Source organism: Danio rerio, chromosome 24 (genome assembly GCF_049306965.1).
Source record: "Danio rerio strain Tuebingen ecotype United States chromosome 24, GRCz12tu, whole genome shotgun sequence".
In the NCBI taxonomy this organism is placed as follows: Eukaryota; Metazoa; Chordata; class Actinopteri; order Cypriniformes; family Danionidae; genus Danio; species Danio rerio.
In genome coordinates, this window is record NC_133199.1 from 8,759,991 (window position 1) to 8,784,000 (window position 24,010).

The window sequence follows — 24,010 nt, forward strand, 5'->3', positions numbered from 1 at the left end:
TAGTCCCTTTAAGCTTTATATTTTTAGATAGTCTACAGAACAAACCACCGTTATACAATAAGTTCCCTAATTACCCAAACCTGCCTAGTTAACCTAATTAACCTAGTGAAACCTTTACATGTCACTTTAAGCTGTATAGAAGTGTCTTTAAAAATATCTAGTAAAATTGTATTTACTGTCATCATAGCAAATATAAAATAAATCAGTTATTAGAAATGAGTTACTAAAACTATTATATTTGGAAATGTTTGGAAAAAATCTTCTCTCTGTTAAACAGAAATTAGAGAAAAAATAAACAGGGGGCTAACAATTCAGGGGGGCTAATAATTCTGACTTTATCTGTTTTGTGTACTTCGTCCGCCACTGCTAACTTATGCGCAGCTTTAATCAAACAGAATATATTGTTGGGGAAACCTTGCCAAAATATCGATACAACATTTGAGATTGCTGAAGTATGATTTATTTCCCCCCTTCTTGTTTTGTTTTAGCAACACACTGTCTCCATTCTCCGACTCTGATGGGGAACACAATCAGCTGAAGTTGTTGCCTGAAAACAATTTCATTTCGTTTGCTCACGAGGGGGGAGAAAAATGATATTAAAAAGCTGATATTCTCACAAATCCCTGTTGTGTTGCATCTTTAAACAATGTTCACTGACTTACTGACCATCCAATTTGTTCCTTCTGTTTTACATTATGGGCAAACGAGAGAGAGGGAGAGAAAGAGGGAGACAGAGAGCGAGAGATTACAGGATCTATATGAGTTTAAACATGTGGACTCAATTTCAAGCTCCCAGCTGCAATTGTTTTGACAGCTGACCACGTGCAATATGTTCGGATAAAATTAAAAGAAAAGTCCGTCTCTGATAAAACCAACGCCGAGCCTGGTATGTGGAAAACAAGCCCTGCATAAAAACAATCACAGTGCTGCCATGTTTTCAGAGCGTGTGACTGAAGTAACTCTTGCTCACTTTGTAAGGTAATGTTTTTACTGATTACTCATCCATCACCGAATTCTGACTTATTTGTGACCATTAAAAAGCAGCCAATCTGAAAAAAAAAACTGAACGAGATAGAAGTTTTATAATAAATTAGCCTAGAAGGGCTTAAAAGCGCTTCTAAAATCCAGTCCTCTCTTTTTCCTAACAATTGTGCGACTGCAACACTTTCACACATTGCTGCCCACCAAAAGTCGTTGACCTTTTCTGCATGGCAGACGTGTCTCCTCTGCAGTCATGTCGTATTGAGCTCTGTTGTGTGGCTCTGTGCTGCTGTAGCCTGGGGCCTTGCAGCCTCTGTGCACTGTCCACTAATAGCCTCCTGTAATTGAAGAAGCGGCTTTCAGAACTAATGCAAGCAAACAGGCTGGCGGAGTGGAAGGGGGAGGAGGGGAGGGTTGCAGGTGCCTTCCTGTGACCCTTCCCATATCAGGGCAGCTTCTGAGCAGCCTTCCCCTTCAATTCTGTGTTTATGTTCCTGTTTTGGGTGTTTTTCCAGGGCTTTTTCAGACCCATTATTGCTTGACGCTATCTCCGGAGTTTGTCGGTCATGGGCCACTAGTCAGCAGGTGAGCTTTGGTAAGATATTACCGAACTAAAGCTGATAGGTGTGCAAATGTGTCTTAAACTATATAGGACTTCAATTAAAACAATTTTTTTTTTTCAAATATAAAAATCAAACTATTTTTTTTCGAATATTGAAATTAATTTTTGTTTTTTGAACATATTCATTGTTTTCTAATATATCAAACTAGCTATCAATGTAACATTAAAGTAAAAAAGTAACATTGACGCACTAAAATAATGCATTTTCTTGACTAACGCATGAGCACTGTTCTGATTTATTCACTTTAACCCACTTTATGTATTAACCTTAAATTAACCATTTGGATTACATACATGCTTTGTTTCGTACATCCACATACATTTTATACAAGTGTACTTATAATTAAAAATAGCTTAAAGTAGAAATAAAATAGTAATTTAGCTATTCGTCATTTTTACGGTAAATCGATTACATTCTTGAACCTACAACTAAGCCTTAAAGGGCACCTATGATGAAAATCATCTTTTGTAAGCTGTTAAGACAGAACTTAGTTTAGGTATAGTGTGTCTACAGTCATATTGGGGTGATATAAACACAGAAGCAAACCAATTGGCACACTATACACTATGCACTATGTACTTATGCACTTACACACTCAACAGTATAGTATATGTATGTAGTGTCGTCCCAAATCGCACACTAATGTTTTCTTACTAAGCGGAAATTCAATCCGTTTCCCTAATGACATTTGACGGTTGCCAAATTAGTGAAATAAACGACCGAATTATCAAATAATACCTGCCGTAAATATAACCACATTCACCATCGGAAGGCGCTATAATCTCTCTTGTAGGAGAATTTTGCTTTCACCATCCAAAATAAATAAAGTTATCCAACATGTGCGTCCGATAGCTCCGCCCTTTCCGCTACATAAGCAAACAGGCGGTCGTTGAGAGCGTGAAGTGTCCATCATTCCACATTTAATTTTACCGGCTGAATAAGTGCATTATCTGGGTAATTAAAGTGCACTTATTATTTTTAGAGTTTTCAGTGTGAGTGCACTACTTACACTATTTATACTACAAAATGGCGTAGAATAGTGCAAAAGTGTGCGATTTGGGATGCAGCTAATAAGTCTTTTTTTTATTTCCTGACGTTTAAATAGGATCCAAATCCCTCCCATCTTGAGGCCCACCACGTAGAAGTGAGGTTTCCCCACCCACCAAATTGTTTGTTAGCTGCGTATCAACTTGTCTCTGTAGTGACACGTTAACGCGTATAATGCGTATAATCATATCAACAAGACCGGACTTGCAATAAGCATTCAAAAGATCTGTTCAGCTCGCTCTGCTCTTTAATCATCATCATATCTAATGAAGTATGAGTTTTGCAAGTTTAAAATGTTTTAAAACTGTGCATGTTAACAAATTACAGTGATTTACTTTTGCTTTACCTTATTACCACAGCTGCATGTCAGTACAATTATAAAAGAAGACGCTTCAATCCCGGATTGTGGATGTTAAATCAGGTTCATTTTGTACATTAATATAATGGATATCTATACGGCAGTGGATATATAATGTGTATCCTGACACATTTGTGTGCAAAAACAGTGCAAAGTTTAATGCGTGCGTTATCTGTGTGTGTGTCTGTGTGTGTGCGCTTGAACTTTGTAATGACACTGTGTGTGACTCATCATTGCAGAAAGGCTTGAAAAGGGTTTATGCAGAGCTATGTCTCTTCCCATACTGATAAACCTACAGAGAACGGTTAATGAGACTTTTTCCCATTTTATATGGTTCATTTCGCAGCATCGTTGTTGTAATATAATTACAATACAACCAGTTAAGTAGACTTTGGCATTCATTTAGTTGCTCACGTAAAACAAGATAAAAAGCTTTTTACACGCACGTGCCCATCAGGATTTGCATACTAGCGCAGAAGCTCTATTGAATATACTGGGGTAAAATAAATGTTCATATTTTAAAGACAATAGCGGGGGAAAATGTAATTTAATGCAGTGCTTCTTGTACATTCTGAGATCCACTTTATGTTGAATAACACTCAGGCAGTGGAGATTGTAGATTTTTAAAGAAAACAGACCTTAAGGGTTTGTAACTCCATACAGTTCACCGCTTGAAGCGTTTGACCCAGGTTACTAACAAATTAAAAGTCCTTCTGCATACTTTCGCATATACCCAATTAACTCCACAACAAATGCAAAAATAATCATTGTTAAAGTTCTTACTGAAGTATTTCTCACATAGTTACGTGAGATCTGCTTCCATCGTGTCCATCACTATGCTGTTTATCTGACACAGCCGAGGCGGAGATTAAGGCATACTCTGACAGGCACATGAGAACGATGAGCAAGAAGATCTAGCATTAAAGGCACAGGAAACAAAAACAGCTACATTGTGTTCACAGCAAAAATAAATAAATAAATTAATTAATTAATAAAATTCCAATATTCTGAAAGGCATAATAAGTATTCTGATGGGTGTTTTGAGCTGAAACTTTACAGACACATTCTGGTGACACAAAAGTCTAATCCTAAATCTTGAAAAAGGCGTAAAATGGGTGCCCTTTAAATGGTTAATTCACCTGATAATGATATTACCCCAAAATGTACTCTCCCTCATGTGCTTTTAAACCTTTATGAGTTTCTTTCTTCTGCTGAACACAAAAGAAGATATTCTGAAGAATGCTGATTGCTGGGACACGTTGACTTTCATAGTAGGAAAAAAAAATACAATGAAAGTAAAAGGGGACCAGATATCAGCATTTTTCAAAATATTTTATGTTGTGTTCAACAGAAGAAAGAATCTCAAATAGTTTTAAACAAGTAAAGGTTGAGTAAATGATGACAAAATTAACATTTTTGGGTGAACTAACCCTTAAACCCACCATTAAACCACTATTTCACTAAAACTGTTAATAACCGTATTAATTAGCACAATAAGCACATATTACATGTATACTTAATAAACTAAATCAAGAGAATTATTTTAAAATTACTTTTTACTTGTTTTGTTTTTTTCTTACATTATGCTATGTGGAAATTAAGACTGGACTATATATCGTCTCAGCAATGATATCACAATGTTTATATACGCAATAGTCGCATCGCAAAGATATGCAATGTTGAGTCTGACTTATAACTGACCAGGAGCTAGAGAGTTGTGTGTAATCACTGTAATTATATGGATTATATAAGAAATATGCAAAAAAAAAAAAGTTTTTCTTTGATAGAATGTTTGTCTTGTTTCTAGTCCAAATATCTACATTTCAAAGTAAAAACAAAATTATTTCGCTTAACCCACTGGCAGATCATTTTGCTTGTTTTAAGGAAAAAACTCTTCAGAAACCTGTAAGTTTTTTTTTTCTTCTGACAGTGAAAGCTAAACAATATTTTTTTACCTGCTCTAAATTTTTATTTTTTTTAACATTTGGACTATAAACAAGACAAAACAAAGTCAGAAAAGCATTTGTTTGCATTGTGATTAATCCATTTCTAATGCTGAATACTGTTAGGTTCCCTAGAAACAAATAGAGCTATTCGAACTCTAATGAAACCGTAATGAAACAAAATCTAATGAAACAAATCTTGTGAAACGGTAGTGATATCGCAATATTTATCACAGTAACATTTTACATTTTTCCCATATTGTGCAGCAGACCTACTGGGAATCACCCAATGCCTTATTAAACTGTTTTATAAAACACTGTGTGTAAAATAAAAGCAGAATAGTGTCATGTTTGTCACAAAACACCAGTATGAAAAGGTCCCATATAACTCTATCTTAATAATCTCAAATGGAGAGACGGAGAGATGAGTGGTGCACAATAAGAGAGCGGCAGTCTGCTCATCATTAGATCTTCAATGCGTGTGCTCCCCTTCCTGTGACAGGTTGGGCCCCCTGTCAGTTGTTTTGCAAAGCACCTTGGGTGTTCCCTAAATTCAGCCCATGGAAAGACATTACCAAGACAAGTGGAGACAAATAGCATGACAGAGCGCAAATCTCGATGCGATTCAGTAGCAAAAACATCTCCAGGGCTATCAGCAGCCATTAGCGCAACGTTCTGGTGAATTACGGTGAAGATTACAGGGACGCCGGACTCCTCTGTCACTGTCACACAGCCGGTGACAAAACAGTTTGCGTTACCTGCTTAAGCACGGCAGACATTAGCACCTCCCTTCCAGGTACAGTAATCAAGAAGGTGACGGCACGCAATTAATGAGGTCCATCTGCAGCAGTGCCTATACATAATTAATGAGCTCATTATCCGCACACTTTGACTTTAGGCCCCTTCGCTAGACACACAGACTACAGGAGCGCAGTTAAAATACAAAGTATATGTGGTTAGCATCAGAAAAAACGGCGCAGTTTAACACAAACAAGTCTTTGCAGGAAAAGCAGTCCTTATTTTTATTCAGTGGCCACTGAATGCTAGCATGATGATGTTGATCACATGGACTGGAAGAAAATAAGTAACAATAATATGAAGTTTCTAGAAAAAAAACATGTAGAATTTGATCATTATAAATCCAAGCGACTTCAAGTATTATTTACAGTTGGTTGTTTTATTACTGTATAATGTTGCTCAGAGGAAGCAACTGATGAGTTACCCATGATTGTTTCATCATCACAGTGCATCCGGAAAATATTCATAGAGCTTCGCTTTTTCCACATTTTTTTATGTTACAGCCTTATTCCAAAACAGATTAAATTCCTTTATTTCCTCAAAATTCTATACATAATACCCCATAATGACAATGTGAAAAAGAGTTTTTGAAATTGTTGCAAATTTATTAAAAATAAAAAACCTGAAAAATCACATGTACATAAGTATTCACAGACTTTGCCGTGAAGCTCTAAATTGAGCTAAGGTACATGCTGTTTCCAGCAGCTTTACTGGAGTTCATCTGTGGTAAATTCAGTTTATTGGACATGATTTGAAAAGGCTGTCTATATAAGGTCCCAGGGTTGACAGTGCATGTCAAAGCACAAAGCAAGCATGAAGACAAAGGAATTGTCTGTAGACCTCCAAGACAGAATTGTCTCGAGGCAAAACATTTCTGCTGCTCTGAAAGTTCCAATGAGCACAGTGGCCTACATCATCCGTAAGTGGGAGATGTTTGGAACCACCAGGGCTCTTTCCAGAGCTGGCCGACCATCTAAGCTAAGTGATCAGGAGAGAAGGGCTTTAGTTAGGGAGGTGATCAATAACACGATGGTCACTCTGTTTGACCTCCAGTGTTATTCTGTGGAGAGAGGAGAACCTTATAGAAGGACAACCATTTGTGCAGCAATCCAGCAATCAGGCCTGTATGGTAGAGAGGCCAGATGGAAGCAACTGCCCTGCTGGAATTTGCCAAGGACATCTGAAGGACTCTCAGACTATAAGAAACAAAATTCTCTGGTCTGATGAGACTAAAATTGAACTCTTTGGAGTGAATGCCAGGCTTTACGTTTGGAGAAAACCAGGCACCGCTCATCACCAGGCTAATACCTTACTACAGTGAAGCATGGTGGTGGCAGCATCATGCCGTGTAGATGTTTTTCAGCAGCAGGAACTGGAAGACTAGTCAGGATAGACGGAAAGATGAATGCAGGAATGTACAGAGACATACTGAATGAAATTCTGCTTCAGAGTGTTCTCAACCTTAGACTCGGGTCACCTTTCAGCAGGACAATGATCTAAAGTACACCACTAAAATATCAATGGCGTGGCTTCACAACAACTCGGTGAATGTCCTTGAGTGGCCCAGCCAGAGCCCAGACCTAAATCCTATTAAACATCTCTAGAGAGGTCTGAAAATGGCTGTACACCGTCGCTTCCCATCCAACCTGATAGAGCTTGAGAGGTACTGCAAAGAGGAATGGGCAAAAATTCCCAAAGACTAGTGTACCAAGCTTGTGGCATCATATTTACTAAGACTTGAGGCTGTAATTGCTGCCAAAGGTGCATCAACAAAGTATAGTGCAAAGGCTGTGAATGCTTATGTACATGTGATTTTTCAGGTTTTTTATTTTTAATAATTTGCAACAATTAAAAAAAAAACATTTTTTTTTACATTGCCATTATGGGATATTGAGTAGAATTTTGAGGAAGTAAATGAATTTACTCTATTTTGGAATAAGGCTGTAACATAAAAAAATGTGTAATAAGTGAAGCTTTCCGCATACAGTGAAGCATACAGCTTGCACTGTATGATCGTTTCTATATTCTATAAAGAGTAATGTATTTTATTTTAGCTATTAAACATTTGAAAATGCCTTTAATAATCTTGGGGACTGGACACTGATTTTAGGTATGAAAATGTTTTATTCATGTAGGAGTAAATAAAAATGAAGGTCACCACAAATTGTGTCAATCATTGCAACACTATAAAATTCCCTTTTGTAATGATCTGCACATGTACTATCGCCATAGGCAGTCATACAAGCCGCTAAAACTTTGTGAAGTTTCAACGCGTCCCGTGGCTCTATCTGTACCTGTAAATGTTTTCCACACTCTCTCCACCCCCATTCTCTGCTAATGAAGGCCTCGTGGCCTCTTGTTATTAAAATCACGCCTCTTTCTGCCATATTAATTGGGTCCATAATAAGGAATGTGCCGGATTCATTATTTAATTGTGAGGGAACATTTGGAATACAGTTTCTGAAATCTATTTTTAATGAAAACTACTACATCCTGACCTAATCATATCAAGCATACTCTATCTAATTAAGGATGCAAAAAATCATTAGAGTTGCAAAATATTAGTTTCAGCTCTGTCTGGCTGCTCCCTCCCCTCCCAACATACATATTTTTTTGTCTAGCGTGTTGATAAATTCTTAATGAGGGAAAAATGACAAAAATTTGCATGTAGGCAAATTAGTTTAATAGGGATATGTCTTTGCTGAGTTGGGAAAGTGACCCTTTTTTGCATAGAGAAATTGCCACAATAATTATGAAATAATGGCCTGGCCCCGTCTTATTTAAATGAAAAATCGTCAGCCTGAATAATGTAAAAATTGTGGAATGCAATAACCCTAAATTTTCATCATGCTGGCAAATGTGTTTAATGTGCTAGCATTTTATCAGTTCAATAATGGCAAATTAGGGCCAATATGAGAGAGGAGGTTGTGACTGTAGTTCTAAGACGGAGACCGCTCTAGTTGGAAAAAAGATTCTGCAAGTGGCTTGCTAAACGATGCTGTTTTCTTAATTACAATCTAAACAACTGCATCCAATTAGTAGCACCTACTTTACTAATATTGTCACAGCTGTAGCCGTGCGTTCAGAATCTAAAACATAAATGGGGTCATTGCAAAAGGCTGCAAAAATAATGTGATTAGCAAAGGTCTACCATTGGAGCTGGGAATTACAGAATGCCTTTTTAATGACTTGTTTGACAGCCAATAACATTTCTTCATCAAGACCACTAAAAGAGGAGTTGCCACCCAAGTTGTGTGTGCGTGTGCGTGTGTCCTCATGCGTGCCTCTGTTGATTGAGCGGTCTTTTTTCTTAATGAAATATTGCTGGAAATTGATTTCCGTGGATTAATCAAGCCCAATTCCTTTTTGGATAATTAGCCCCAACTAATTAGACTAGCTAAAAACCTCTGTGACAAATTTTTGGCATTCATAAATGTAACTAAAGAAAACAGAACGATTGGAAATAATAACGTTATATCCTTTGATTTGATTTTATGTTAATTATAATGCATATTATAAAGCTCAGTGAACAGTTCAATGTGACAGTCCGTTTCTGAAAGCCATCACAAAGGCTTTCTTACTCATAAATGCTAGCGGGCATCTATGAGCCATCAGACAGACAGAAATCTTTTGCAGAGGCAATCTGATGGATTAGTATCAACTACCATTTTGCCCATCTTCTTTAAAACAACCATTAATCCAATTAAGCGCCTGAGACTTGAGGAGAGCTTTGCAACAATCAAGCATTATGTGGTAATGCAGCCCGTGGCAGCTGGATTTCCTTCTTGCAAATATATATGTATACGAATTTTTTATTATTATTTTTTTATCTGAATCACCGGACCAGTGTTCAGTACAGGTTTTACCATATAAACAGGTCGGAAGTTCCTCAGACTCACCTTACGTCTCTCTCCGTTGAAGCCTCTCCATTGCTCTGCCTTCTTTACAATGTAATCGAGCTCCTGGTTGGAGACCTCCATATCGTGTGGCACAAAGAACTCTCTCTCAGTGCCGTGGAGGCGTTGGTAGATATCTAACAATCTTCCATCATTGTGCAGCCTGTAAAAAGAAAAGCAGTAAACACTTCTTGTCAATCTTGTCATGCATAAAATGATTTAGTATTATTACATTCAAACTGTGGTATAAATTAGACAGAATTATAGGGGAAAACACCATGTTCTGTAATCAGTCACAATGCAAAAGAATCAATGGCGTTCCCAGTTGGCAATGTCAACATTAGTGTTGTGCTCTTAAGAATGCTGCTTTCTGTTACTTTTCTTTCTTTTTTATAATTTATTTGGTCCATTTTTATCTATCTATCTATCTATCTATCTATCTATCTATCTATCTATCTATCTATCTATCTATCTATCTATCTATCTATCTATCTATCTATCTGTCTGTCTGTCTGTCTGTCTGTCTGTCTGTCTGTCTGTCTGTCTGTCTGTCTGTCTGTCCATCCATCTATCTTTCCATCCATATGCCCGCCCGTCCGTTTGTCCGTCCATCCATCCATCCATCCATCCATCCATCCATCCATCCTTCAGTCTGTCTGTCTATCCTTCCATTAGTCCATCCATCAATCCATCCATTTATTCATCTGTCCATCCATCCATCCATCCTTTTATATATCCGTCTGTCTGTCTGTCTGTCTGTCTATCTATCCTTCCATCCATCTATTCATCATTCTGTCTGTCTGTCTGTCTGTTCATCCATCCATCCTTTTATATATCCGTCTGTCTGTCTATCTATCCTTCCATCCATCCATTCATCATTCTGTCTGTCTGTCTATTCTTCCTTCCTTCCTTCCATCCATCCTTCTGTCTGTCTGTTCATCCATCCATCCATCCATCCATCCATCCATCCATCCATCCATCCATCCATCCATCCATCCTTCTATCTGTCTGTCTTTTTGTCCATCTATCTATCTGTCCTTAGATCCATCCATCCTTCTGTCCATCTATCTATCTATCTATCTATCTATCTATCTATCTATCTATCTATCTATCTATCTATCTATCTATCTATCTATCTATCTATCTATCTATCTATCTATCTATCTATCTATCTATCTATCTGCCTGTCCGCCAGCCCGTCCATCCATTAGTCCATCCATCCATCCATTCATCCATTTATTCATCTGTCCATCCATCCATCTATCAATCCATCCTTCTATTTGTCTGTCTATCTGTCCATCTATCTATCCTTAGATCCATCCATCCTTCTGTCTATCTATCTATCTATCCATCCATCCATCCATCCATCCATCCATCCATCCATCCATCCATCCATCCATCCAAACATATATCTCATTTTATTTAGTTTATTGAACATATAATTAAAAAGCCAATAAGTAAATTTAATCTTAATTATTAACATATTCTTCACACTTGCTAAAATATTGGAATCCGCTGTTGAGGCGTAGAAATGAAACTAGGACATTAAACTAATAAAAACGATGATTAAAAAAGCAATTTATTGGTTTGTTCCAAACTTGCAGGAGAGAAGTTAAGAACTCAAACAGGTTTTATGCCACCTTGTCACATCCTGGTCATTTTGTTGTCAAGGCTGTTAACGTCTGACGAACAGCTCACCTGACCTTTCCAACACAGTGAAATTGTGATGAGCTTCAGCTCGGCAGAAAAGCAGACCCGACCCGTCAATGTCAACTGGCAGAACAGAAGCGACTCTAGTCTACGATCACATAACTGAAAAGGTTTGACACCTCTGTTAACTAATTCTAGTATTTTCTTCTCCCCTACATTCAGCTTAAGTAAAAGTCTTGCACCTCTAGTGGGTCTAAAACCTCTGAAGTATATCAGATAGCGTCTTCTCACTCACTCATCACAGAGAAGGTGCTGTGAGTGTCTTGGGGAGAATACTGGATTCTAAAATCTAAAAGTAGTGTAGGAGGCTGGTCTGTTCATGTTTTTGTGGGAAGGTTGCCATTTCAGTTCCTACCTTGATTCTAATGTTCTTCAAAGAAGGTGAACATGTAAAGGTATTTGAATTTCTGTCTGGTGAGAAAGCCTTGAGTCATATGACCACTACAGAGTGCTTATTGATATTGAGTCTTGAGGTGAAAGCTTCTCAGACATCTCTCATACTGAGTGAATAAATCAACCAACAGCCGTGAAAACACAGCTTGGCTTCTCTTCAAAATGCCTTGACCCTCTCCTGTGGAAAAGAGATTCTTTTCACTCATAGGGTAATGAGTGAGCCAGAAATTGAAAGATCTACCATGCAAAGAATAAAGGATGAAGCGTTGTGGAGCTTTGTCAAATGTAACAATTCATCATTCTACCAGGGGAAAGAGGTGTGATTGCAAATGCCATGGCATATACTCATGATCTAAACTTGTACAAATATATCAAGATAATGAATTAATGTATGATTACATGAACAGAATTTCCTAGGCACACATATTCTATTATAGAATTGAGGGGTGTGACGAGATCTTGTGGCATGACCATGTCATCATGGTTAGTGCCAGTGTTGGGCAGTAGTGTCGCTACAAGTATTGACGCTACTAGCTTAACTACACTTCTCAGTAGCGTTGTGGTAGCGTCGCTACTTTCCAAATCAAATAGCTTTTCAGCAACGAAGCTATTTTATTAATCAAGTAGTGCAGTAGCGTCCACACAAGCTACATTTACCGACTCCGGATCAATAAGTGACGACACCGACATTCACACTGCTGTGAGGCCCGAGTCTGGACGATGAAGGTAAATCCATATGATGGCATGAATGAAGATTTCTTCTTCTTCTTGTTGTTTTATGGTGTTCGACAACAAACTTTTTGGTGTGTTACTGCCACCTCTGGTGAAACTTGCTTGATGGAAAGATGACTGAGGGAGAAGAGTTATTTCTGAAGCAGGATTCCTCGTGACCAAACCTCGAGAAGTACATGTTAAATAAAAATACTAAATATACTATAGAAAAAAAATATGTATGTATATATATATATATATATATATATATATATATATATATATATATATATATATATATATATATATATATATATATATATGTATATATGTATATGTATATATGTATATGTATATATGTATATATACAGTTGAAGTCAGAATTATAAGCCCCCCTGAATTATTAGCACCCCTGTTTATTTTTTCCCCAATTTCTGTTTAATGGAGTGAAGATTTTTTTAACACATTTCTAAGCATAATAGTTTAAAAACCTATTTCTAATAACTGATTTATTTTATCTTTGCCATGCTGACAGTAAATAATATTTTACTTGATATTTTTCAAGACACTTCTATACAGATTAAAGTGACATTTAAAGGTTTAACTAGGTTAATCAGTCAGGTTAGGGTAATTAAGCAAGTTATTTTATAACAATGGTTTGTTCTGTAGACTATCGAAAAAAAAATAGCTTAAAGGGGCTAATAATTTTGTCCCAAAAATAGTTTTTAAAAAATTCAAAACTGCTTTTATTCTAGTCGAAATAAAACAAGAAGAAAAAATATTATCAGACATACTGTGAAAATTTCCTTGCTCTTTTAAATACCATTTGGGAAATATTTAAAAAAGAATAAAAAAAAAAAATATATATATATATATATATATATATGAGCAATATCACACGAATAGCAGTGCCATATGGCTCTATATCGGCACTGGTGGGAGGCGTGCGTTGGCACAAAGCCACAGGCCGATTACCTTAGTGCCCCCACCAGTGCCAATATACAGCCATATCGCACTGCTACAAGTGTGATATTGCGTTTATACAACAGTTTGACGGCATAATTGTGTATATAAAAACTAAATCAAACATGGAGAGTCTCAAAAACCCTTTTTTATGAGGAACTACTTTCTTCCGGATTCAAATCATAAGCTGACAGTTCAGCGTGCATCTTTTAAACTTTAAATCTGTAGTGTCTGCTTTTTGCTGGCTGTATATGGGCGGAGTAATACACAAAGGGTAAAGAGGCTGTAGGAGTTCTGATATTGCAGAATATCGCTCGGCTATCAGCCAATCAGATTTGAGAACCAGACAGAACTGTTGTATATATATATATATGTATGTATGTATGTATGTATGTATGTATGTATGTATGTATGTATGTATGTATGTATGTATGTATGTATGTATAATAAAGTGGCCAGTGAGTGTATTTGTTTCATTATGTTTAGTAGACTGAATAACTTCCATAGGGTAAGTTCTCACTCAAACTTAAGAAAGATTAGTACCAGTTACCAATAACACCATTACTGGCTATTTCAAGCATGCTATGCAAATCAAAATTTGAATAGTTTAAAAATAGCAGATGCATCTCTCTCCCACATGTCCCGCACTGTCCCACAAAATTGCATCTGCTGTTCTGGGTCACCCTGCCGAAATCTAGATACTTGGGTTATCTGTAAACTTGTAACTGCTCAGATACAATGTCCTGCATTTATCATTTTATAAAGTCTTAATTTATATTCCAGTTGCATGTAGAACAATATGGAAAACAGAAGCAGGGTTTACAGATAGGCCAACAGGGTGTGTAGACGAGAATGACTAGCAGTATATTGTGATTTCCACAGAACTTCCACAGAACGCACAACAAAGCTATTTCCGAATAAAATGTTCATAATAGTCCCACATCAAATATCTGATTTGTTTATATATTTTCAGACCAACACGATGATAAAATGCAAAGCATGCCTTTTCATGTGTGAATCGTGGCTTGCTAAAATGTAATTAAAAACAGATAAAAGTTCATTCTACCTATACGTATAGCCTAAGGCCTTATTTTAGAAATAGGTCAGGCACTGTGTCAGTGCTTCTCTCCACACAGTGAATAGAAGCAGATAACCCATAAAAATGTGCAAGCCTACAATCAGACTGCTGGCCTACATTCACACAGCACAGCAACTCTTCCGCATTAACCCATGTTATACACGCCAGAGTCTTACACGGGCATGAGACATTACCCTTCTATATGGCTGACACTAAATGTTGTCCCATCCATGTGGACCATAAACCCAGCCATTGAGAAGTAAGATGAAAGCACTTTCTCTTTGACCATTCAACACAGAATTGTAAAATAAAAATTAGGCTGCAATAGTTTTTGGGCCCTTTGTTTTATTTTAAGTCCTTAAAGCTACAGTGTGTGACTTTATAGACCTACATTCTCAAACCTTAAAAGTGATCCATGAACAGTTTATAGAGTATGTATGCTAATATTTATGTTAGCTTACTGTTAGTATTCAAAATGAAAGATTGAAAAGATTTCAAAAGTAAAGCTAGGCGTAGTAAGATGTTTCCTAAATTAGGGTTAGACCAAAGGCATAATTAGAGGAAGGTTTTAGAGCCATATTTAGTAACACTAACAACATGAAATAATTCACCACTGAGCAAACATCTGTCCACTAAGATTCTGTATATATTGTCTTTTAGCATCACATTGGTCACAAATTTATGAACATGGTATGCTTTTCACATACTAATTTCCTTTCATTTTAACTTTTATTTTCTAATAGCATATAATGAAGTCGTGTGTTAGCAGGAAGTGCTAATATCTATGTTAGCTTAATGTTGGTATTCAACATGAAAGATTGAGAAAACACTACTCAAAAGTACAATAAAACTACATATATGATCTGTATATCTATAAACCTTTATTTTTTCAAATATTTCCCAAATAATGTTTAACAGATCAAATAATCTTTCATAATATTTGCTTTATTTTGACCTTTTTTGTTTTATTTTAGCTAGAATTTGAGCAGTTTTTAATAATAATAATAATAATAATAATAATACAAAAACATTTTGAGGTCAATATTATTAGTCACCATAAGCAGTTTTTTGATTGTCCACAGAACAAACCATTTTTGTACAATTATCCTAACGTGCCTAATTAACCTAACTAATCTAGTTAAGCCTTTAAATTGCTTTAGATTTAAATTTACTTTAAACAAAATACCAGTTTCTTAAAAAAAATCTAGTAAATTATTATTTACTGTCATCATGGCAAAGAAAAAAAATCAGATATTAGAAATGCGTTATTAATGCTATTTTGTTTATTAATTTGTTTAAAAAATCTTCCAGAAATTGGGGGGAAATATATATGAGGGGCTAATAACTAAGACTTCAACTGTACTGTATATATTTCTTAGCTTAAAGGGCCACGAAACCCCCCCTTTCTCAGCGGGGTGTTCTCACAACACTAGTTTGAAAAAGGTCAGGATGTGGGTGAGTCCAGCTCTGTTTAGGTGGGAGTGTCGGGGAAGTGAAAGAGGGAAGCATTTGCATAAAAATGGGAGTTTCCGTGCATGGCACATGCTGAATTTTACAGAGGCAAAACAAACACAGAGGAGAGAAAGACAGACTGCATTTAAATGGACATCAGTAATCGAGTTATTTGCCAATGATTAATTTGTGGACTGCAGTTTGGCACTTTCACTTTCATTCGGGAACATTTCATGCATAATCTTTATCACAAACGAGATATTGATTGTGAGAAACTGCTGGAAGAGTGTAGTTTTAATGGAAAGTTTGATACTGCAAAGCGAATGGGAGACAGGTTGCTGCCGGAAGTGGTGTTAGTGAGGCCAGCAGGGGGCGCCCAACCTGCGGTCTGTGTGGGTCCTAATGCCCCAGTATAGTGACAAGGACGCTATACTGCTCAGTGAGCGCCGTCTTTCGGATGAGACGTTAAACCGAGGTCCCGACTCTCTGTGGTCGTTAAAAATCCCAGGATGTCCTACGAAAAAGAGTAGGGGTTTAACCCCGGCATCCTGGCCAAATCTGCCCACTGGCCTCTGTACATCATGGCTTCCTAAACATCCTCATATTCAATTGGCTTCATCTCTATCTCCTCTCCACCAATCAGCTGGTGTGTGGTGTGCGGTCTGGCGCAAAATGGCTGCCGTCGCGTCATCCAGGTGGATGCTGCACACTGGTGGTGGATGAGGAGATCCCTCCCATTGTGAAAAGCGCTTTGAGTGCCCAGAAAAGCGCTATATAAATGTAAGGAATTATTATTATTATTATTATTATTATTATTATTAATAAAAAAAAAAAACTCAGCTTTTCTCAGTAACTTAGATGCACTCAGTAGGTAGCGTCAGATAGCCGTGTGTGTATAGACTATCCTGTCACAAAATGCAGCAAAAATCCTACACGACAGTAGTAGTTTGATTGCAGTGTTTACATGTTTACATTTAGAGAGCAGCATTAACAGCAGATGTTAAGATCCATAATATTGTAGTGATATTAAATTACTGTAAACTTAGTAACTAAATTATTTTGACTAAGGCATGTCTTTAAAAACTGAAAGAATACTGCTGACGATACTAACTAACTTTGCCTCTGAATAAACAAATAAAGACCACTGATCACGCACTTAGCGAATCTGTAGAGACAGGGCAATCAACACGAACAGAAACCGGGTCATTTTTAAAAGGAGACGAGCGACACATTTATAAACGCAACACTGACGACCTGCGTCTCCAAACAATTCTTCTTTCACTTGTTTTGTCAACACAACATAGCATCTCTCTGTCGTCTGAACACTGTAACAGGTAAATAACAGTCTTCGAAAGCTATCATGCATTTTAATGAAGTTGCACATCATACACAATAGAGCGCGCTGATTGGTTTGAAGCAAGTCTTTCTCATGAATTAATGTTGCACATTTAAACTCATCACATTGTACTTGCCAGTACAGACAGCCAGTCTACATGCTAGAATACACGCAAGGACCTAATCGCCATGACGTAGCTTTAAAAATTAGTTTCAAAGCGGAAGAACAAATTTGCTCGAAATAACGCAGAAACAACCAATTTTCAATTTTTTTTGTGAAATATATGTGTCCTAATTAGGGATGGGAAGATTCATCGATATGTATCGATACGCGGTCATGCGCGTGCACGATGCGAGTGCATCGGTTGAGCAGCAGAGGATGAATGAAATTTTGGAAGCAAATCGAGATGCATCGGTTTTTGCGAGATGCATCGATTTCTCCGAGATACAGCTTATATTTTTAATATAGAATGTATTTTTTATTTATTAACAAGTGTTGTCAACCTGTTTTTGGCGCATAATTTAATCGACCTACATAAAGTAAGCCTTAGCAACGGATTTGCGAATGTGTACACTTTCACTACAACTCAGTGTATCAGGTGTGCGGATGAAGCTAGTGGTGCGCCCTCAGAAAGCGCGAGAAGCAAAACAAACATTTTATTCCCCACTGAGTTTTAAATCTAAAGTATGGCAACATTATGGATTTAAGGATGGACCGCTTGACAGGACAGATGCAATTTGCAAAATGTGCCGCGCATCTATAAAATACGCGGGCAGTATGACTAATCTGAAATCTCACTTGAAGCGGCGCCACGGTGTTGTTGTGGAAGCATCTTCCAGTGTTCCTGCATCCCCGGCTTTCGCACTGCTTCAACCAGCTCCAAAAGTGGTGAAAAAAGCATTGCAAGTTTTTTTTTCCGTGCGCAACAGTTTTGTGCGCTCTACGCCAATAACGAATGCTATTGCATTGTTCATCTGCAAAGATATTCAGCCTAGTGTCACGGAGAACGAAGGTTTTAAACACCTCCTCCTGTTATATTTTATTTAATTATAATAATAATAATAATATTAATAATAATAATGATAAAAATAATGGCTGTCACGGTGGCACAGTGGGTAGTTTGACCACCTCACAGCAAGAAGATTGCTGGTTTGTTATATTTTTATTAGCCTGTTGTTTACAGTGACAGTGATGTTTCAAAGCAGCATAACACTGCTAGTTCACAACCTTAAGTTTTGAATAATCAGTGGCAAAATATCTTTGTAAAACTTGTTTTCATAGTTGAAAAGTTAAATCACAATTCTTGTTGTGCAATGGTAAACCTTTATGTTGAAAGAGTGCAAATATATATATATATATATATATATATATATATATATATATATATATATATATATATATATATATATATATATATATATATATATATATATATATATATACATATATATATATATGTATATATATATATATATATATATATATATATATATATATATATATATATATATATATATATATATATATATATTTAATATATATTGCACTTATACATTCTGTTTATCTTGAAAATACTTAAATAATATGTGCTATATGTTCTAAAATGGCCCTCTACTGTAAACTGACACTCTGGCTCTGAGAGAAGAGCCAGTTTGTAAAAAAAAGTCTTGGTTTTGCTTGGTTTATAAATAATCAAACTCATTCAATGGCACAGCATCCTCTTTCACATCATCTCATAAACTTGATCTAGATAGTTAGTGCTGAAATATCGCATCGTATCGTGATATGGGTGTGAATCGTATCGTGTTGCATCGCAATATGTCACAAATGTATCGCTAATATATCGGATCATATTCTTTGTATCGAGATGCGTATCGGATCGGCATTATAGCTTAGATGCCCAACCCTAGTCCTAATACTGTTTTTAGCAGTGTGGGACACATATATGACTGTTCACATCTCAAAAAATGTGCTTTGGTGTTTTGTGACCCTTTAAAAATAGTTTTTAAGTTATTGTTAAAGTGCATTATAGTATAACCCATTAGTAGGAATTTTAAAAAATTCCCATTTTATTGTGTGCTATCCTTACAGGACATCTAAAACGCATCACAAGTTGCTGCCTGGCAATATAATCAGAGATCCAAATGTTCATTATGTCTGCATATTAACCCCGTGAAGGTGATTTGATCTTATCTTCATGTCATTTCTCTGATTATTCATTCCTTAATTTCATGAGAGTATTAAATCATATTGCATTACATCAACACTTGGCTGTCAGATGACAGTAATGAGCAGAAAGATCTTGATAGGGCCTGTTTATGATGCTTATGTGCTGGTGGACAGGACTTCATTGGCTGGATGTCCCTCAGGGGTTCCCTGTCCAAAAATACACGGCCATAATCTCAGATTCTGAATTGTGTGGACTGCAGTGTTGTGACACTTTTGACACGTCCACCAGGAAGGTCACACACAAACTCAAAACAGAAAACTGCATTTTGTTTCTTAGTGCAATATTCCGATCCGGAGAAAGAGAAATTGTTCTTTTGATTGGATGCAGAACACTGCATGAGCCAAAACAAAATGTCATCCTTCTTCCATCCATCTTCTCCACGTTCAACACAATATCTTCTGTTTCGCTGCTTTTTATTTATTTATTTGTTGATTACTCCTATTGTTCTCATTTGTAAAGTGCTTAGGATAAAAATGTCTGCCAAATGATTAAATGCAATGCAATGTAATGTAATATATCCTCTCCTCACTTGCTTGGCTGCCCTGCTAGCAGCCTTGTGATTTCTCTCTCCCTCTTGTACAATTAAAAATGGAAAATGAAAAATGCCTAGTCAAGGTCAGATGAGTTCCTCTTATAAAATGAATGAGGTGAATAGAGGATATCTTTGCAACCACTCATTGTGCTCATATCATCAGGCATTCGTATTTGCCATTCTCACTCAAATGTTATTATCATTAAACCACTTACTTTGCATTTTAAATGCGTGTGTTCTATCTCATTAAACATCATTCCGGGCTCATCCTGGATCCCAGTCCTACAAGCGATTCATCATTGTTTATTTCCAGAACTACAATGTCCACAATCCCATAGTGAGGTTTAGAGTTAGTTGTGTGTACACACCTTTTTAGGTAATTTAACCTAAATCTTAGATTTTTTTACTGAAGAATTTTTATGAAATGCTTTTAAAGAGCCTCTATTATGGGTTTTTGAAAATGACCATACATGCAGTGCGTCATACAGCACTAAAAGAATGAAAACATCCAGCTGAGGTTTAAAGGGTCAGAAACACCAAAACACATTTTTGAGCTGTTGACAGTCATATATGTGTCCCACGCTGCTAAAAACACTATTAGGACACATATATTTCACAAAAAAAGTCAAAATTGGTTGTTTTTGCATTATTTCGAGCAAATTCGTTCTTCCGGTTTGAAACTAATTTTTGAAGCTGCGTCACATCGATGAGATCCTTGCATGTATTCCAACATGTAGACTGGACGTCTGTACCTGGGAGTCCTGACGTCTCTCAGTGTGCTGCATTCATTCATGACAAAGACTTGGCTCAAACCAATTAGCATGTTCTATTGTATGAGGTGCAATCTCATTAATATGCATGATAGCTTGGAAGACTGTTTTTACCTGTACAGTGTTCAGGCGGCAGAGAGAGACACCACATTGCTGCCAAAACAAGTGGAAGAAGAATTGTTTGGAGATACGTGTCGTCAGTGTTGCTTTTATTATTTGCTGCATCGAAGGTTTTGTTTTCATTTTCCAGATTTGAGAGGGCAGCGGGACTCATATGTGGATTACAGTGCACGCTAGACAAAAATATGCATCTAAGGGACATTGTTTACCCGAGAGCTTTTCTCATCTGGAAATGGTAAAATCCGGAATTGCCTCTCGTCTCCTTTTAATAAAGACACGACTATAGTTGGTGTTGATTGTCCTGTCTCTGCAGATTTGGTAGATAAGCGATCAGTGCTCTTTGTTTATTTACTCAGATGGCAAAGTTAGTTGGTATGGTCAGCAGTACTCTTTCAGTGTTTAAAGACGGACCTTAGTCAAATAATTTATAAGTTACTAAAGTTTACAGTACATTAATATCACTACAATATTATAATGCTGCTCTCCGAGTGTAAACATGAAAACACCACAACCTCCCGTATGTCATGAGGGGCATGAATGAAATTGCCAAACTGCATTTATAGTCCACCATTTCATAATTTGTCAAATGATTCGATTACTGATGTCCACGTAAACACAGTCACTGTTTTTCTCCCCTGCGTCTGTGTGTTTGTTTTGCCTCTGTGAAAATCAACGTGTGCCCAAATCGAAACTCCCCTTTTTTATGCAAATTTTTATGCACTTTACCTCCTCCGACACTCCCCCCTAAACATAGCTGGACACGCCCACTTTTCTGACTTTTCCAAACTAGAGGTGAAACTGTCAGGTTTCGCGGCCCTTTAAATCTAAAAGTGCACCATGTTTAAAACTATTGATTCTTTAACAAAATAGTTGACTCAGAGTTGAATAAATGAATCGTGTTGAATTCAGATCTTTTGCCTGATGCATTGATTTTGACACATCACCAAATATTTAGTACCAGATCTGGTAAATGTGAAACGCCTTCCCCTTAAAGTTCATTTTCACAAGAGCCAACCTAGCGCTGTGTTTGTTCCTGTCATTTGTATGATTTTTGATAGAATAACCTATACTGCAATGCAAGATTTGCCGTCCGTTTGCTATTAAAGGTAGGAGCAGCACTGCAACAGAGTCTTATTACTGTATGTACTGGACTTTGTCAGACTTTGACAGGGACAGTCTTTAACGGTTACTGTTCTGGACCAGTTTCTTCTTCCTCTGGATCATAACATGTACAGGCTCATCTAGGATCCCAGTCCTACAAGTGATTCAATAATGTTTATTTATAATGTCCACAATCCTGTAGTCAGGTTTAGATTTAGTTGTGTGAACACAGCTATTGTAGTTGGTTTAACTTTAATCTTAGATTTTTTTTATAAAGAATTTTATAAAATGCTTTTAAAGAGCATCTCTTATAGGTTTTTGAAAATGACCATCCATGCAGTGTGTCATACAGCACTAAATTTATTGATTCCTTAACAAAATAGTCGACTCAGAGTTGAATAAATGAATCGTGTTGAATTCAGATCTTTTTCCTGAAGCTGCGATGTCGTCACATCACCAAATATGTAGTACCAGACCTTTTAAATATGAACACGCCTTTCCCTTAAAGTTCATTTTTACGACAATATTACAGTATAGCTAACTTAGCGCTGTGCTTGTTTCTTTCATTTTATGATTTTTGATACAATAACCTACGCTGCAACGCAAGATTTGCCGGACGTTTGCTATCAAAGAAAGGAGGAGCAGAGACTATTACCGTATAGATGGGACTTTGACAGACTTTGACAGGGACTTTGTTGTTAACGGTTACAGTTCTGGACCAGTTTCTTCTTCCTCCGGATCATAACATGTAAGTGTAATTTAAATTGTTGCCTTGTGTAGTCTGCAAAATTTGTGTTTAAATGCGTGTTGTAAGTTGTAATCACTCCACGTGGCTTGTAATTACTTATCTATTACAGATCAGAGCTTGTACCATTCTCACTAAAATGTTATTATTATTATTTTGCATCATAAATGTTTGTGTTCTGTCTTAGTTAACATAAATTTGGGCTCATCCAGGATCCCAGTCCTAGTAGTGATTCATCAATGTTTATTTCCAGAACTACAATGTACACAATCCTGTAGTCAGGTATAGATTTAGTTGTGAGAACACAGCTATTGTGGTTGGTTTAACCTTGATCTTAGATATTTTTTTTACTGAAGAATTTTATGAAATGCTTTTAAAGAGCCTCTATTATGGGTTTTCTCTTAGGTTAAATCTGTATGGGGCTATTCACATATTGCATCCAAAACCAAGTTGAAAAGACAACGCATGCTCCTTTAGCAATTTAAATGCATTTCTGAACTCGCGATCCTCTGCCATTTGTCTTTGCTATGGCCACCATCAGCTATTCCTACACACGCACAGTATAAATATTCAAATAATTCAACTTTTGCCATTGTGTGGATTAATACTGGTCTACTGGATTAATAAAGGCGTGTCATTGTTATTACTTGCGGTTAGCGTTAAGAGTAGAGTACAGTATATGCTGGTGTTTTTCTGCATTGCTTGATTATATTCCTGCATTGGGTTTTCACACACTCTCTGCTACTCCATAGCCGTCTCGCGCTGAGCCCAGTTGACCAATCACAACCGACTGGGTCATCGGACCAATCACAGCAGATTAGCCTCATGCAAATGAGGAGTTTGAGAACTAAATGAATCGCTGAACAAATCATATTGGAGACTTTGGGAAATTTAGGTAAAAATAAATGCAAATTATAAGACAATGCAAGTGTTTTTTGACATTGCATGCATATAAGCCTGTTGTTGGAGACCCCCAAAACCCAAGTATGACCTTTTATAATACATAATAGGGGCTCATTAAAAGGAAATGATAGGACGGGGATGTTTCGAGAAGCAGGGATCTGCAAAAGTCAGTGTTTATGTAAAATGATAACATCATGTGTAATGTGTAATGACGTACAAAACTATTTGTAGTGGCATGAGAGCATTTTACAAATAAAGTAAGGCATTTTTTGCCACTGGAACAACAAAGTTTGATTTTGGGTTTGAATTATTGTTTTTAA

At 36.8% G+C, this 24,010-nt stretch overlaps 1 protein-coding gene across 16 annotated transcripts in view; it reads right to left on the minus strand.

Annotated features, from left to right (window-relative positions):
- Positions 1-24,010, minus strand: part of ofcc1 (orofacial cleft 1 candidate 1) — a 202,461-nt gene that overhangs the window by 50,161 nt on the left and 128,290 nt on the right. For all 16 annotated transcript variants that reach the window (XR_012399703.1, XR_012399704.1, XR_012399698.1 and 13 more), the window contains one exon: positions 9,650-9,809. Coding sequence is in view for 8 of the 16 variants with exons in the window: in XM_073941441.1 (XP_073797542.1) it covers positions 9,650-9,809 (160 nt within the window). In the remaining 8 variants the exon portion in view is untranslated. The remainder of the gene's footprint in view (positions 1-9,649; positions 9,810-24,010) is intronic.